At 41.6% G+C, this 17,842-nt stretch overlaps 1 protein-coding gene across 3 annotated transcripts in view; it reads right to left on the minus strand.

The window, feature by feature from the left end:
- Nucleotides 1-909: 909 nt before the first annotated feature.
- The window catches only part of zgc:162816 (uncharacterized protein LOC571260 homolog), a 37,637-nt gene continuing 20,704 nt past the window's right edge, over nt 910-17,842 (minus strand). For all 3 annotated transcript variants that reach the window (XM_052023514.1, XM_052023515.1, XM_052023517.1), the window contains 4 exons: nt 14,284-14,405; nt 11,283-11,472; nt 8,481-8,586; nt 910-1,226 (listed from right to left, as the gene is read on the minus strand). In XM_052023514.1, coding sequence (XP_051879474.1) covers nt 1,137-1,226; nt 8,481-8,586; nt 11,283-11,472; nt 14,284-14,405 — 508 coding nt within the window. In that variant the 3' untranslated portion in view covers nt 910-1,136. The remainder of the gene's footprint in view (nt 1,227-8,480; nt 8,587-11,282; nt 11,473-14,283; nt 14,406-17,842) is intronic.

Genomic DNA, 17,842 nt, shown 5'->3' on the forward strand with positions numbered 1-17,842 from the left:
TCTAACAAAAGAGATGGCGCTCATGGTGGGAAGTTGCTTGGGAGGTGTCTGTAAAGGCACAAGGGGCTCTACAAATATCTGTATTTTTCAGATCCTTGCAATCCAGCCAAATGCTTCTCACAGATGTCAATCCAAGAGTTGTGTTTATCAAAACAGAAATTTCTCCACTTTGTCAGTAGAGCTTTTCATCTAACACAGTGCCTGCACTGCTCTCACAGTGGAAGTCAGGGTCACTCTCACTCTCAAAGACCTTGCCTCTGGAGCCTTGCTGGCTGTCTCTGCTGAGGTATGTCATATACAACACTCTGCTACTCACTACTGCATTGCAGAAATCAAGAAAAGGTCTTCATGCAAGGTGAGGAACCACCTGTTTTTGCTAAACGTGACTTTTGCATTCATATCTTGTGGGGTAATTGACTGTACTGCAAGGTTTCCAAAAGTGCTAGCACTCATAATGGGCACCCATACCCTTCCTGACACTCTGTGGCAACTTCCTCCCAGGAGTTCCCTTTGCACAAGATGACTGCCTCCTGTGTGCACTGTTTAGAAGCCTGTACAAGTTCCTCTGCCCTCCCAGGAGAACTCATTGTTGTACCATGCTCTCATTCCTTGCCTTACCTCAGGAGTACTGATATATATATTTATTTACACACACACACACACACACAACACACACACACACACACACACACACACACACACACACACACACACACACACACACACACACACACACACACACACACACACACACACACACACACACACACACACATATATATATATATATATATATATGTTTTACCTTTTAAGGGTAACTTCATAAAGTCAAAGCTGTGAAAAAATTTAACCCCAAATATTCTTCAGGCACAGTGATGTTACACAGAGAGCCCTCTTGCACCACTTTGGAATTAACACCAATGATTTTCACAACTTTTTATGAGAGTTTTTGAAAACAGCATTAGGGACATCATAACAGTTTTGACCTAAAAAAAACAATGATGAACTTCCCCAGAACACTCTACGCAAAGATGTATTTCACTGTGTGTTTCAATGTACATGTGACTAATAAAGAAATCTTATCTATGCTCTCTATCCTCTCTGCAGAGTAAAATGTAAAATGTTCTTGAACATCTCTACCAGCCTCGCGTCGGTCTCCATTCAGCTATAATTTTCCCTTCCGAGTGCACATAGTAGACGGGATGCATTGCTGCAGTGGCACAGGCCTGTCAGGAGGGAAAAAACAGACAGGAAGATAGAGGGAGAGATTGAGAGAGAAGGCGGGGTGGCGGGGAAGAGAGAGAGAGAGAGTGAGAGAGAGAGAGTGGGAGAGGAGAATCAAATAGACAGAGAAAGTGTAAGAAAGAAGCAGACATCAGAAATGGGGAAAAAGCAGCGAAAGAAACAAATAGAATTCAGAAGTAGATAGAATAGAAAGGAGGGGAATGATTTTAAGGTAGGAAAAATTACAGTGGGAAAGATTAAGAGGTTATGGAGAGGGGAAAAGAGATGTTGGAACAATGAGAGAAGGATAAAGAGATTATATAAGGGATTGGGAGAAGGGACAAAAGGGGGAGAGAAATAAAAAGGACAAATGTGAGATTACTCCCATGATTTGAACAGAACATACCAAGCATTTATGAAGAAATTCTCATCCATTTAGCAAATTTCAACTGTTTCAGAACCTGGAGGTTGGGAGTGAGATAGAATTGAAGGTGAGGCAGAAAATGTCAACTTTAGCATGTGAAGGGAATTTAAGGGGAGGGTGAGGGGTCAGGGGCATGGGTAAGCAAACAAGTGGTGTGGTTGAGGCAAGCAGTTGGTGTGTGGCATGGAATGGTAATGGTGAGCTACAAAAGTCACCAGATTTACTCACCTGCTGATGAGGTCTCAATCGTCATGACTGATACTCTGGGAGTCTGACACATGATATGGCTCTCTGCCAGGCACCAACTAATGATCTTCTTGTGTTAATTTGTGATTTCCAGCAAGTCCTTCAGTTCAGTATTCACCTCCTCTAATCATCACACTTTGGTTAGTCTCCTTCAAATACATTATTCACAACTATTTTATTTCTTGATTCCAACCCCAATGATTACTTCAAAACACCACCTCTCCCTGCCACACTATTGCATCTAAACACAGGATTTTGTGTTAGGATGTAGGCATTGTTCCCAAGGCCAGCACTGGCACTAACCCTAATTACCCTTGAGAAGGTGGTGATGAGATGCCTCCTGGAACCACCGCAGTGTTGTTGAAGGTACTCCCACAAAGATGCTGGGAAGAGTGATCCATGGTGTAGACTCAGTGACAATGGAGGACAGGCAATATAACTTCAGTGCAGGATGGCATGTGAATTGCTGCCCTTGTCCTTCTTTCTGGTAGACATCAGACCAGTATGCCAGTGGTGCAGGGACTGACTGCTCAGGGGATAGACTAGATGGAGTCAAATTTCTTGGATTTTGATGAAACTGCTCACATCCAAAAATATGGAAAGTATTCTATCAAGTGCCTACTCATGCCTTGCCAAAGATGGAAAGGTTCTGGGGAGTCAGGATGTTCTTTCAATCATTTGCAGGAAATTTCTGGAAAGGCCAGCTTTTATTGTACTTCCCTTTTTTCTCTGAACTTAGGAGAAAGTTGAGATATCTGAAATCACTTATATCTCAAATCAGGTGAGTCACTTACTGCAGGAGTTATGGAGTCATAGAGTTAAACAGCATGGAAACAGGCCCTTTGGCCCAACTGGTCTATGCCAATCAAGATACCCCATCAAAACTAGTCCCATTTGCCAGCATTTGACCCATAACCTTCTAAACCTTTCCAATCCATGTACCTGTCCAACGGTCTTTTAAAAGTTGTTATTATACCTGTCTCAGCCACATTCCTCATACATACACCCTTTGTGTAAAAAAGTTGTCCTCGAGTTCCTATTAAATCTTTCCCCTCTCACTTTAAGCCTATGCCCTTTAGTTCTTGATTCCCCAACCCTGGGAAAAAGACTGAGTGCATTCACCCTATCTATGCCCCTCATGATTTTATACACCTCTATAAGATCACCTCTCTGTCTCCTATGCTCCAAGGAATAATGTCCAAGCCTGTCCAACCTCTCCCTATAACTCAGTCCCTCAAGTCCTGGCAACATCCTTGTAAATCTTTTCCAGATTCTTTCAAGTTTAATAACATCTGTCCAAATGCAGGGCGAGCAAAACTGGACACAATACTCCAAGTGTGGCCTCACCAGTGTCTTGTACAACCACACCATGACCTCTTCTATACTCATTCTATACTCAATGCCCTGACCTATGAAGGCCAGCGTGCCAAAAGCCTTCTTCATCACCCTGTCTACTTGTGACTCCACTTTCAGGGAACCATGTACTTGTACTCCAAGGTCCTCTGTTTTACAACATTCCCTCCCTCCCCTCCCACCCCAGACAGTCTCTCTTCTCCCCCCCCCCCCACACCCCCTGTCACCCATTGGGCAGAAGATACAAAAGCGTGAAAACACATACCACCAGGCTCAAGGACAGCTTCTATCCCACTGTTATAAGACTATTGAACGGACCTCTTGTACAATAAGATGGACTGTTGACCTCACAATCTACCTCGTCATGGCCTTGCACCTTATTGTCTGTCTGCATTGCACTTTCTCTGTAACACTATATTCTGAATTGTTATTGCTTTTCCCTTGTACTACCTCGATGTATTGATGTGATGAAATGATCTGTATGGATGGCATGCAAAAGAAAGATTTTCACTGTACCTTGGTACATGTGACAATAATAAACCAATTTACCAATTTATTCCCCAGGACCCTGCCGTTCACCGTGAAAGTTCTATCTGGATTTGACTTTCCATAGTGCAACACTTCGCACTTATCCGAATTAAACTCCATTTGCCATTCTTCGGCCTACCTACTCAGCTGATCAAGATCCCTCTATAATTTTTGATAACCTTCTTCGTTGTCCACTATACCACCTATTTTAGGTTCATCTGCAAACTTACTAACCATGCCTTGTACATTCTTATCCAAACCATTGACATAGATGACAATCAACAACGGGCCCAGCACCGACCCCTGAGGCACACCACTAGTCACGGGCCTTCAGTCTGAGAAACAACCTTCCACCATCACCCCGATGGTTCCGCTTCCTACCATCTGCTTCCTACCATCAAGCTAATTGTGTGTCCAATTAACCAACTCTGGATTCCATGCAATCTAACCTTCCAGAGCAGCCAACCATGTGGAAACATATCAAAGGCCTTACTGAAGTCCATATAAACCACGTTTACTGCCCTGCCTTCATTGACTTTCTTGGTCACATCATCAGCATATCCAAGACTTTGATCTGTTGCTGTGGCCGCGGCATTTAGGTGGCTGGAATAAAGAAGAATTCTCTGAGAAAGATGTGAGTCTCTGGAATACTCTAACTCAGAAAGCTGCTGTCACTGCTGTCTCACAGTTCCAGTGACCTGGGTTCATTTGTGATCTCAGGTGCTGTCTGTGTGGAATTTGCACATTCTCCCATGGTAACTCCTTTTTCCTTCCACATTCCAAAGACATGAGCTGGTAGGTTAATTGGTCACTGCAAATTGTCCCTATGTAATGTTGGTGTACGGATGGAGAGAATAAATTATGGGGAAAATTCACGGGGGAATGGGATTGTTCTGTGGGTTGCCATGGACTTGATGGGCTGAAATGGCCTCCTTCTGCTGTATGGAAATACGGAAGTGACATGGAGACTGGGCAGCAATATGGAGGTGAGGACAGAAGTCGATCAGTCATGATTATATTGAATGGTGAATCAGGCTTATGGCTGGGGGGGGGCGGGGTTGGTGTGGACTGTTCTTGCTCCCACTTCTTATGGGTAGGGATGACTTTAAAAGATGAGCAAGAAGCAATGAGTTTAAAGAAGAATTTTGTTTAAACAAAGAATCAAGGATTTCAGGATATGTAAGACAGCAACTAATCTAACAGCAATAGTGCTTTAAGAACTTTCTTTCTGTTAGTTGGGTTAAATTAATATATAGAGGCATAGCAGGACAGCTCACTCTTCTGGAATGCGTATCCTATGCCATGTGGGAACTTCAAATCATTCCCATGTCCTGGACAACCACAGATGTGGGAATTGCTGTCAGCTGGAGGAGCTCAAGCTCTGGGCTTTGGAGTCTGATGTCACTACGCCCATACATGAGGCTGAATGTTTTGTGATTAGCACATTTCAGGAGGAGGTTACCGGGTAGCTCAGAAGAGTGTAGAGAGGAAATGGATGATATCAGGCAGAGAGGAAATGGGTGAGAGCAAGCAGAGTGGGAATGGGTCATAGCTATTTTTTGCTTAAAGTGTTTCCTGATTTGTCTCCCAAAATGCCCATCACTAAATTTAGATTGTGCCCCTTTCTCTAGCTACCCCTACTAAGGAAATTGTTTTGGCTGTACACTCCATTAATCCCTCATTCATTAGACTACACTCAAGGGAAAACAAGCCAGGATTTGCCATTCTGTCCTCATGTTTAATCATTTTTGGTCTGGTATAACTTTGGTAAATCTGAACTTCATCCCCTTCCAAAATGAGTATTTCCTCCAAACCCTGAACGCAGTACCCTTGATGTGATCTAATCAGGGCTCAGTTGATACCGCATCATCTGTGAATCAAACTAAATGTAGTGGGTCGTACATTGTCCAGGCACGTCTGGTGCTCAGAAAATTCTACTGAGTCCTGCAGCTTTCAATCACAGCTTGAAAATAAAAACGCTTGCATCTTCTGCTGTCAGAAGGCAGTCATAAATGAAGAAAACAGATCTGTAATTCGCTTCCCCTATTATATTAGGCAGGATATTTAATAAAGAGGCAATTATAAGGGAGTAAGCGTATCTACACATGTCAACACCAAAGAGGTCAATGAAGAGCAGTGAAGAACTCATGTTAGAACAACCACAGTTTCACATTACACAAACTCTTTTCTCTCTTATTTTATCTCCCTGCCAAAGGTGATCTGTCTTCCTGGGAAAGAAACTATTAGTGCCAACAACTTGTTCATTCCTCACTCAGTTTATTTATAGGAATGATAAATCAATTTCCACAATTTTTTTCCCATATAATATGGGGAAAAAATTGTGGAAATTGATTGTGAAGACCTGAATGTCACTGGTCTTCCCAGAAGAAGCCCTGGGACAAAACAAGCCAATACCTTCTTAACCAAAGGTGACTAAATGTGGGAAAAGATAATGGGAACTGGAAAGAGGGGAGAGTTGAGGACAAAATATCCAGGCAGCTTCAAAGGGTCATCTATGAAGATTTACAGTTGTATCTTTCAAGACTGTACAATACCAGTCAATAATAAATTATTCACAATTATTCCCTATGTAGTGTCTACTGCACAAGTACAGGAACAGTTGGTGAGAAAGTGAAGGGACTAAAAAAAGGATTAATGTAGGTTTAATGTACATGGGTGGTCGGCATGGACTCAGTGGGATGAAGGGCTGTTTCTATGCTGATTCTATCTATTACTATGACTTCATGAGGAACTGATGAGATATCATACTATCCAGAAGTAATCGTTCCATTTTACGTAGAGTGTAGTGTATGTAGTGTATGTATGTCAACCACTGACATATTGGTTGTACTGTACTGTACATGACTGCTTAAGATCCTGACTCAAAGCCCCATATACTTCTCAGACTTGCTTACATTTTCAAACACAAAATTTTAGCTACAGATATATCTACAAACGCATGCAAGCTTAAACATAAAAGCTTGAGAAGATGCCTAATTTTCCTCTCCTGAGCCAAGACAAGCTACATCTAATCATACTACCTCCTCAACCATAATCAGCCAATTAAGAGATCAAGGAAGGGCTATCTGTTTCTAACAGCCCAGTACTACACTGAGTGAGGCAATGCCCAATTGGATATTCCCAGATCTGCATTCAAGGAGCACTGCAATCAGTGAGGACACAAGAGACACACAAGAGACACACAAGAGACTGCAGATGCTGGAATCTGGAGCAACAACAGTCCTGATGCAGGGTTTTGAACCGAAATGGCAACAGTTCCTTCCCAACCCCCCATAGATGCTGTTCCATCTGCTGAGTTCCTCCAGCACATTGTTTGTTGCCGCAGTGAGTACTGAAACCATTATCACTGGGGCAGCAACTGGGCCACTGTTGACTTTGCGAATCAGATGACTGTATCATCTGATTAGCAAAGTCAACACTTTCTATTTATCTCCATTTTCAAATGGGCAGCTTGCATATCCGTTCTCCTAGCTTCCACCCAGTTTATGGCCAGTGCACAGCCAGAACTTAGGTATGGATAGTGGTCTCAGTACTAAAGTAGCCTCTTGGGAAATCGTAAAATAGCAGATTATAATTACCAATTGGAAAGTGGAGGAGGAGGAGCTGATCCATCAGCTGGTTGGGGGTTAAGAGCCTATGGTATCAAAGGTCCAGAATTTGTTCAGAGGAGCACCTCCTCTCTACTTGGCCTCTGTAAGTATGGTGTTTATCAGCTACTCTCAAGCTTCCAAGCCTTATGTGGCATGAGTCCACAACTGTGGTATGATTTTCATTACATCACGTAGTTTCTCACTACAGTCTCTTACCAACAGCACTGACATTTAACTGGGGGATTGGCAAGAAATGGACTACGACACATGAGATTCTGCAGATGCTGCAATCTGCAGGAAAAGGATTGCACCGTCTTAAATGTTCCCTGCTCTTTTCCTAGCAATCGAGAAAATTCTCCTTAAACATTTTAACCATACTGATTCAATTGACCTGTTGTTTACACTTCACTGGGTTTTCTTTCCAATAAGGTTGATAGAAAGTCATCTTGTTTGGAACTTAAAAGGAGTAGCTGATCAGACCCCTCCAGTTTCCCACTGGGCAGGCTAAATTGAAATTATGCCCTCAACAACATTATTTTGTAAGTCATTTCTGTAAAAGTGTTCTTCACTCTTGCTTTAAGAGTGAATTTCTTGGTTTATTTTTCATGTAGCAGTAGCAACTCCACTGGTTTAAACTATGAAAAACCTAAATTCTTTCCAAGGTCCTGTGTTTCTACTTGCAGCAACACATAAAGCGCTGGAGGAACTCAGCAGGTCAGGCAGCATCTATGGAGGGAAGTGGACCGTCCAGATGAAGGGTGTTGACTCAAAACATCAACTGTATGTTGCTCCAGATTCCAGCATCTGTAGTCTTCTGTGTCTCTGTGTTTCTACCTGTTTTGTTGAGTGGTCAGAAATGATGCTGGGGGAATATTTTCTCTGAATTATTTGTACTGAAATTTTAACATATTGTTTTTATATCTTTAAAATTTCACTATAGTGTGTGTCTATATAGTTGATGCAGGTTATAATTGTGCATTATTGTAAGAATTAAAGATATTCTGAGCTTCACACACACAAGTCTGCACAATAGCAAACCAAGAAATTTAACAAAGCAAAGCAGAACACTTAAAATCACGAACCAGGACACTTACATGATAAGGGATGAGTGAGATGAGGCTTCCAAGTGGGAACTTGTCAAAATCCAGCCTTCCTGAGATCGATTCGATCTTCCCATGCTCTTGTGTCATTCCCACCAACCTGTGGTGAAAAACACAAATTAAAACTAAAATAGTAAAGGGTGCCAGGACTCTTTGGGATTGGAAGTCAACTAGATTTACAGGGTCTCAGCCATAGAAGTTAGAATTTGAGATCCAGAAATCTCTGGGGATTCAGTAAATTGTTTAGTGTATTTCAGTAGTATTTAGTTATATAGGGCATTGGTGAGACCAACCACATATGGAGTACTGTGTAGAGTAGCAGTCTCCCTATTTACAGAAGAATGTTAATATATTGGGAACAGTTCAAAGAAGGTTTATTAGACTAATACCTAGAATGGGCAAGTTGACCTATGAGGACAGGTTAGGCTAGTATCCACTTGAATTTAGAAGAGTGAGAAAGGACTTAAACACATAAAACATTGAGCAGTCTTGACAAGATGAGGTGGGCAGGATATTTCCTCATGTAGGATAATCTAGAATTAAGGGTCACTGTTTAAAAGTAAAGGAATGCTCATTTAAGACAGGGATGAGTTTTTCTCTTTGGACATGAGTCTTTGGAATTCTTTACCTCAAAGGGCAGAAGAAGAGAGACTTTGAATGTTTTTAAAGTGGAATTATATGGAATTCCTGACAGGTAAAGGGGTGAAAGGTTATCAGGGTAGACAGAACCAAGGAGCTAAGGTTACGATCAGATCCGCCATGATCATTTTGAATGGTACAGCAGGCTCAGGAGGCCAAATAGCCTACTCCTGTTCCTCATGTTTAAATGCAAACCAAAGAGGGGCCATTTGGTGGTTGGGATGGGTGCAAGAGTACAAGGTACAGTGAACCTTATCCCCCAGCTTGTCTCTGGTATACTATTAAAGCTAAAGAGAAAAAGAACATATTTTTCTCTGTCTTTAGCTGCTACTCCAATTATATTGCACAAGAAGCAATATTTACCCGAATTGAGTAAAGACTTGGAATAAAACATTAAACCAAGGCTTTGTTTGCCCTCTCAGATGGGCACAGAAGATTCCATGACAACAGAATGAAGAAAAACATGGGAATTCTCCTGGTATCTGGGTAATAATTATTCCTCAGTTGTATCATTATCTCATGACAGTTCATGGGACTTTGTCCACAATTTGTCTGCTATGTTACTTTCCTTCAGTCTTTCTCATCACAATGCTGCAGCTTGTCTTCAACAAGCTATCTGCGGATGTTGAGATGATCTTCAGAACTAACGGGAAACTGTTCAAACTGTGGTAACTGCACTTCAGAACCAAGGTCACCCCCACCTCAGTAGCTGGGCTGCAGTAAGCAGACAAGCTTGTGTTTGCAGTGCTTGGAGACTGAACTCCAAGCCATTATCAATTGGTTCATTGAAGAAAACAAGAGAATTGGCCTTAAACTTAACATCTGCAAGACAATGGTCCTCTCACAGTACAACACTAACCTCTGACTATAAAAGTTCATGGCAAGACCAGAGAAAACATGGACTATTTCTCTTATCTTGGGAGGCATCTCTCAGCAACAACTGGCATCGAGGATAAAATTCATCATTGCCTTCAGTGTGCCAGGTCAGCCTTTGGTCAATTGAGGAAAAGTCTGAAGATCAAGACCCCAGAACTGGGACAAAACTTGTGGATCACTGGGCATTGGTGATCCCTGCTCTCCTATATGCTCTTGAGACCTGGACTACCAACAGTAAGCACCTCAAGGCACTGGAGAGATACCACCAGTGCTGTCTCTGCAAAATCCTCAAAAATTCATGGGAAGGATAAGCAAACCAATGTCAGTGACCCTTCCCAGGCCAGTATCCCCAGCATTGAGGCGCCAAGTACCATCTGTTGGGCAGGTCATATTGTTCAAATACCCGACAACAGGCTCAAAAACAGGCGCTCTATGCCAAGGTGTTACTAGACAGACAGAGGGGAAGATTCAAGGATGTGCTTAAAGCCTCTTTGATAAAATGCAACATACCCAATGACTCTTAAGAATAACTAGTCCACAACCACTCAAAGTGGAGAAGGAGTATTCAGGATGGTATTGAGAACATTGACAATGCATCGGGAACATAAGGAGTGCACCACTGCGCAATCTAACTATCCACCCATTCTTTCAGGTATCTCCTGTTCCCTCCATGGTTCCCAAATTGGCCTTGTCAATCACCTTAAAACTCACAGAACCAGAGTGGAAGCAAGTCATCCTTGATCCTAAAGGATTGCCTAAGAAAAAGATGAAGCTATGTTTTTCCTTGTTCATAGCAACTACAAAAGGTACTAAATAGAATGTAAGGTGCATGGAATGTACTGAGGTCATGAATGGCATTTTATATATATGAAGAACTTCCTTTTGTTGTCTAGAATGAGTTTGCTCTCCATCAAGTCTGGGAACTCATGGTCAGGGAAATTCGTCCTCTGATCTACAAGGATCCAATCAACTTATTCAGAGAAATAATGCATTTAACCCAACCTTGTGAATATGTGTAGGGGTAACAGCCTGAACATCATGGGTTTTGCATGGGAAGTGCACTAGCAATAGTGGCTTTGGATATGATGCCCTCTGCAGTTGAAAAGCACAAAGACCAAGGGCTACCTTGATCTGCTTCCTTACTCTGACTGATGAGTATCCTCTTAAGTGATGAACTTGAGGACAACTGCTGCCCAAGTAGAAGTAACCCAGCCTTTATTACAACTATTAGGCAAAACACAGAGAGGACTCAGAAAGACAATGTTGTTCATATTTTCTTACTTCAGCTCAGGATGCCCCTCCACAAGTGCAAAGCCAGTAGGCAGCTTTCCCAGACTGTGCAGGCTCAATCCTGTCCAGCCACAGTCCACTAATAGTTGGTTGCGATGAGGATAATGACCTATGACCCTTGTCAACACTCGCACAGCGATATCATCCATCTGGCAGGAACCAATCATCAGCTGCTGGACATCTGGGAGAAAATAATTCAAAAATTACCATTTGAAGATCTGGTCTGAAAAATGTTTGACTCATGCTAACATAATGCAGAGGATCATTAGAAATAATTTAGATTTTTGAAGGATCATCAGGCTAGAAATCGCTTCACTACTTTTACATGGAATTAACAGCATTGTGTGTCATTCTTTTGCTGTTGAGATGTCACATAAAGATTGAGATTTTCAACTGTGAGGTTCACAGAACTTTCAGCTTATCCTGTGCAATGTCATACTGAACTTAATACTGTCATGTGTTCTCTACCAATCAAAGCTTTTTTATTCATTCATGTGGATGTCATTGATAATGCCAATAATTAATGTCAATTCCTAATGCCCTTAATGCACTTAAGAGTCAACCACGTTGATGGATCTGAGTCACATTATAGGCCATACCAGTAAAGGGCAGGAAATTTGCTTCCCTGAAGGACATTAGTGCTCCACGTTTTTATATAGTAATCCAATAGTATCATGGTTAATATTACTAAGGCTATATATTTTTTCATTTTATATTTATATAATTACTTGAATTCTACAGCTGCCATGGTATGATTTGAACCAAGTCTCAAGATTAATAGTACAAAGCTCTGGCTGCTAGTCCAGTAACTTTATTTCATTCTGCTGCTGTTCCCATACTGTAACTGGGATCTCTGCAGTGAGCTTTTAAAGGGACATACAACAATACAAGTAACATTCTTCATGCTACCAAATGAATGAAACGGGGTTCACAGGATAGGCTAGAGTAAAAGAGTGCTTACAGGAGCCAAATTATTTGTGCATGAGGACCCTGGAGATCCCCCAAGGCCATAGTCAGATGCTCATGCAGGGAATTTTCAGGGAGGTCTCTGAAAAGCTGTGAGTGCAGTCTGTGAATGCCCGCACTTTGGGAGGGAAGCCAATTTTTTTTAAATTTCAAAAATAAAGTTTATTCATAAAAATATGTACAAGAAATACAAAAAACATTGCAAGGCTTTCTTAACATTCATAATGTCATTCAATCTATACATTCACAGAGTTCTTTACATTAGTAGTGTTAGCAGTTTTTGTGTATAGAGCACCATTGCCACTTATGGCCTCCTCAGATGATAAAAACTTCAAGTGCTTAAGAAGGTTCTACACAGGGCTTAGCCCCTCAGTGTCTAGTGGCAGAAGGACCTCAGACTGAAGTCCTTCCCTACAAAGCCTTTGTATTGACTGCACCAAGCTTCAGTGCATCATTTAACATGTACTCCTGTGACCTGCAATGTGCCAATCAGCAGCATTCCTTTCAGACATCTTGTAATACTGGAACAAGTACAGAACAAGGTTTTGGGCAGAGTGCAAAGTGAATCCTCCACTGACTTGATGTTTGTCTCGATTGGCATCACTGGGGACAGCCTGTAGATCAGAGAGACCTCTGTTTATGCAGCTGCTCAGAATGAACCTCAACAAGGACCCTTGCATCCTTTTCCAAACCTTGCAATGCCAATATCTGCTCTGCCTGCTTCTGTAGGCTGAATGAAAAGTAGATGAAGTCTCCACTCCTTGAATCTGGAATTTTGAAGACATCCTTAATGGCAAAAAGCAACAAACTGTGATGTGTCGCTAGGGTCAGCAGCAGTAGCCTGGAATGCTCCTAGGAAGCTGAGTGACTGTGACCTTAACCTTTATGGGCAAAGCAATCCAGCCATGCAGATGAGGCTGTATTTGAAGTTGATGGAGATGACGGATCTCAGTGCGGACAAGGATGACAATTTGAGGGCTATCCCTTAAAATTGCACTGTTTTAGCATTATGAGGTTAGTAAAACTTATTTGTTCTGTGCATAAACAAGAAGAAAAAGAATGAGATTGAAAATGCAACCCAACGAATTTTGCATGTCGCTTTGCTGTTGACATCATCTAAGGGAAAAAAGGTACGAGGGCAAATGAAACTTCCACCAAAAAGTTAGAAGTCAAATCTCCCTATAGGCACTAAGACACCCAAAGGTATACAGGACATTGATCTACACTGAGTTAAACCAATTTTCAATTGCCCAGTACCATTTACTTTTGAGGTATGCAATCAAATTTCTAGGCCACTGAATGCAAATAATTTTTATGTTCAATCGCTATAAAAATGTGGGCCAGACATTTCCTTACCTACTTTCTCACTGACCAAATAAATGTATAAGAATATGTGTTATGTCATTCAGGACTCTGTTGGCTACAGCAGAAATTATGTCCTGGTTTCAATAACCTTAAAATGGTAACAGCAGTTGAAAGAAACCATTGGGCCCTCTGAACCCATGCTAACTTTTTGCCACTTCCTTTCACTATCTCACTACAGTATTTGATTGGTTATTTTTGAATCTGTCTCCCTCACCTTGTCAGGCAATCCATTCCAGAAACTAACTACGATAACAAATTATATTTGAAAGTTACAAATTTGGGTCCTCCAGTTCTTAACCCTTTACTAACGTGAACAGCTTCTTTCCATTTACTCTGTAAGGGTGTGTTTGTGCATTCAAATTTTCCAAACATTTGGAGGGCAAGGACACATGTCCTTACTGTGATGGACAAACCTATGTGCAGATTCATCAATTTACATTTATAAAAATAATTATTTGGGGGGTTTGTGCCCTTGCTTACCTCCACCTAGCACATACCCTGATTCTCTGCCTAGCTCTGCATTATTTTGAAACTCCACTTTCTGACATATCATAAAATGTTGGACTATAACTTTTATTCAAGTGGCTTCAGATGATCTCAACCAAATCTGGATGAGGTTTGGCACACACATCAGCAACAAAATAAGGCAAGTGGTTCTCACCGTAAAAGATGTAGTTTCCAGGGTGGAGCTCATTGAGACGTTCCATGTCTGATACAGGGTGACTGCAGGAAGGTGTTGATCCAATGCTACTGCGAGGACACCTCACACCTGCCTTCTCCAACCTGCAAAGAGTTGGATAATTTCAATACAGGTGCATAAGGCTCCAGTAACTTATTGTAAGCTGTCACCAGTACAAAGTGAAAAACAAATTCTTTGGATGGAGATCCTTCCTCTGTTTCAACTTCTCTGTTTTCACAGATGTGCTGTGTACTTCCAGAATGCTCTCTGTTTATTTAAGGTTTCCAATGGTTATGCTTTCACTGACACTTTAAAATTTGGTTTTATTTGTGGCACAGCAGAAATAGAAACATTAATGGTTGGTGTTCTGGTCACTCAGCTATAGGAAAGTTGTCACTAAGCTGGTAAGAGTGCAGGAAAGATTGACAAGGATAGTTATAAGGAGAAGCTGGATAAGCTGGGACTTTTTTCTCTGTAGTGTAGGAAACTGAGGGGTGACCTTATAGAGGTCTAAAACTAGAGGACATAGATTTAAGGTGAGAGGAGAAAGATTTAAAAGAGACCTGATGGGCAACTTCTACACACAGAGGGTGGCAGTATATAGAACGAGCTGCAGAGGAAGCTGTAGAAGTGGGTACAATTACAATGGTTAAAAGACATTCAGACAGTTTCATAGACAGAAAATGTTGAAAGGGATATGGACCAAACGCGAGCAATGGGACTAGCTCGGATAGATCTTTTGGTCGGCATGGATGAGTTGGGCCAAAGGGCCTGTTTTCCATACTGTATAACTCTACAATTCTAATATTTAAGAATCTCCACCATTCCTGCAAACAATTCCAGGGCAGGTGTAGATGGTGTTAAATTGTGATAAGTTTAAATTCTTAGTTTGTGCTGTTAGCTGATCCCCAGTGGAAGTCAGCTACAATTGACTTGAACATCCTCTGCGTTGGGATAGGAAAAATAATCCCTGGAACCTGTTCAAGATCACTTACCATTTTTTGGCTGGAAAATGTATATAGTTTTTGCGGGTTTTTGAGTGCTTTGTCAGCATACATAATTGTGTGTGCATGTGTGTGTATTTGAGCATGTGTAGGTGTGTGGACCAAAGTGTCTATCTGTACGTAAGTGTACTTGTGTGCACGTATGTGGTTGAATGTGCATACTTAAATGTGAATGTTGGTATGAATATGAATGCTTCAGTGACTGCGTTTGAGTGTATAGGTGAATATCTGCAAATACATGTGAATTTGTGCATGTTCATGTACATGAAGTCCTGTGCATGTGTGAGTGTATATGTGAATCCCTGAGTGTAGGTGAATACGTGGCAGAGAGGAGGTTAATATGTTATGTGTACTCATGTGAAAAACTGGGAAGGATAAGGGGAAGAATAACACCACTCTCGTTTATGGTGCCCTATCTATATGAAGTGGCCAAAATGAGATGTCAGCATTGAGCAAACTGCATCTCCATGATGGCTTGGAGAGGAAGAGGGAAAAGAAAACCACTAAGCAGTGATGTTGCAACACTCTTTCATCCAGCTAACCCTCCCCCATTGCACTGAACAGACCAGACAGCGTCTATAACACAGATCACTGCCAACACAGTAAATTGAAAGAGCCTGTCTCATTCCTGGAACTAATAAAATGGAAAAGTGCTGTATGATTCCTAAAATAAGTGATAGACCTGGATCTGATGGCCCACATATTGTGGACAGCGGAAATTTGGTTGGAAGTGTTTGCACAGTGACTCTTTTAATGAGTAAGCTAACAACACTGGGATGAGATAGAAATGTTCTTGAGCTTAAATGTATTTGTGGTTTCTCACACAGGATTGTGACATAGTTGGCACATTCTCACAGGATATCATTGATAAAATGATGGATGCTTGAAGGACTTTTGTCTTTCTCTGAAATTCCTAGTAAACACTCATAGCCCTCAGGGCCAAATTGCAATTAAATTGAGCCTGGGTAACACGATGGATGGCAGGATAATACAGGCAATAGCTACTTGGCAGCTCAGTTTACAGTCCACCTGATTTCTCTTTCAATTGGAAAAGTACAAAAACAGGCAGTGTAAAAGTCTGCCAATTCACTGCTGCAGGTTTCATGCTGCTGCCCAAGATGAATTTACCCAACAATTGTTCATTAATTTAGCAACCATGCAACACTATGTATTTTTACAAATCTCTTGAAAAGAACCCAGGATGCCTCAGAACAAAGAAGTAGATTTATGGAATCTTTTAAGAGAGGAAATGTAAGTTTTTTTAAACTCCTTTTTTTGGGATCATCGTGGTTATTGCCCATCACTAATTACCCTTGAGAAGGTAGTGACAAATCACCTTCTTAAACTGCTGCAATCCTTCAGGGGAAGCTACTCCCACAGTTTCATTAATGGGGAGGCTCAGGATTTTGATCCAGCAACGAAGGAGGACCAGTGATATATTTCCAGGTCAGGATGGCATACAGCTTGGAGGGGAAGCTGCAAGTGGTGGTGTTCCAATGTGGCTGCTGCCCTTGTACTTTTTGGTGGTAGAATTTGTGTAGATGCTGTTGTAATTTAAGTGAGGACCTGCAATGTATTTTGTAGATGATACACACCGCAGCCACTGTGCACTAATGGGGGAAGGAATGAATGAATGGGATGTCAATCATGTGGATTAATTTGTTCTTGATGGTGTCAAGTTTCTTGAATGCTGCTCGAGCCTCACTCATCCAGGCAATTCAAGAGTATTCCATCATGCTTCTGACTTGCACTTAATGGATGGCAGAAAGGCCTTGGGGTGTAAGAAGATGAGTCATTCACCACAGGATATCCACAGAATATCCTCTCTCATTGTTGAGGATGCAGATATTCTTGGAGTCGTCTTCTCCTCCCATCAGCTGTTTAACTGTCCACACCATTCAGGAATAGATATGGTAGGACAGCATAGCTTTGATCTGATCCATTAGTTGGGGCTCTTAGCTCTGTCTAATGCATTCAGTTTATACTGCTTAATATGCACATGGTCCTGTGTTGCAGCCTCATCACGTTGGCAACTTCAGGTACATCCATATTGGCTTCTACAGTCCTCATTAAACCAGGCTTGACTGCAAAAGTAGAGCAACGAATCGGGGTGAAGGAGAATGCAAAGATTACCTCAATCTAATAAGCTAAGCACTGGTGCGGTGGGACGCAAGGGGTGCTTCGGAGGAAACTATTACTGACGTAGAGGGAAGAAGGTTAGTAAGTTAAATGCAAATACAGGAATTTTTTTTCATTTTAGGTGTGAGGAGATCCATGTTCCGGTGGCAAGAGCAGCAGATGGAAGCAAGCAGCTTTTATAATGAAGAATAGGGTATTGGAGCTTACCTTGCAGTCAAGGAGAATATTGAGGTTCAGGCTGTCTAGTTCAACCTGATAATAGAAGAGCCAGGAAGGAGAATGGAATTGGTGAGGTTATAGAGTTTTTGACAAAGACTTTGGTCATATCCACACTTAACCAGATGAAGTTTTGTATGGATGTTGGATAGTCTGAAAACACAAAGGTAGTGATGAGTTTA

Source organism: Pristis pectinata, chromosome 9 (genome assembly GCF_009764475.1).
Source record: "Pristis pectinata isolate sPriPec2 chromosome 9, sPriPec2.1.pri, whole genome shotgun sequence".
NCBI lineage: Eukaryota > Metazoa > Chordata > Chondrichthyes > Rhinopristiformes > Pristidae > Pristis > Pristis pectinata.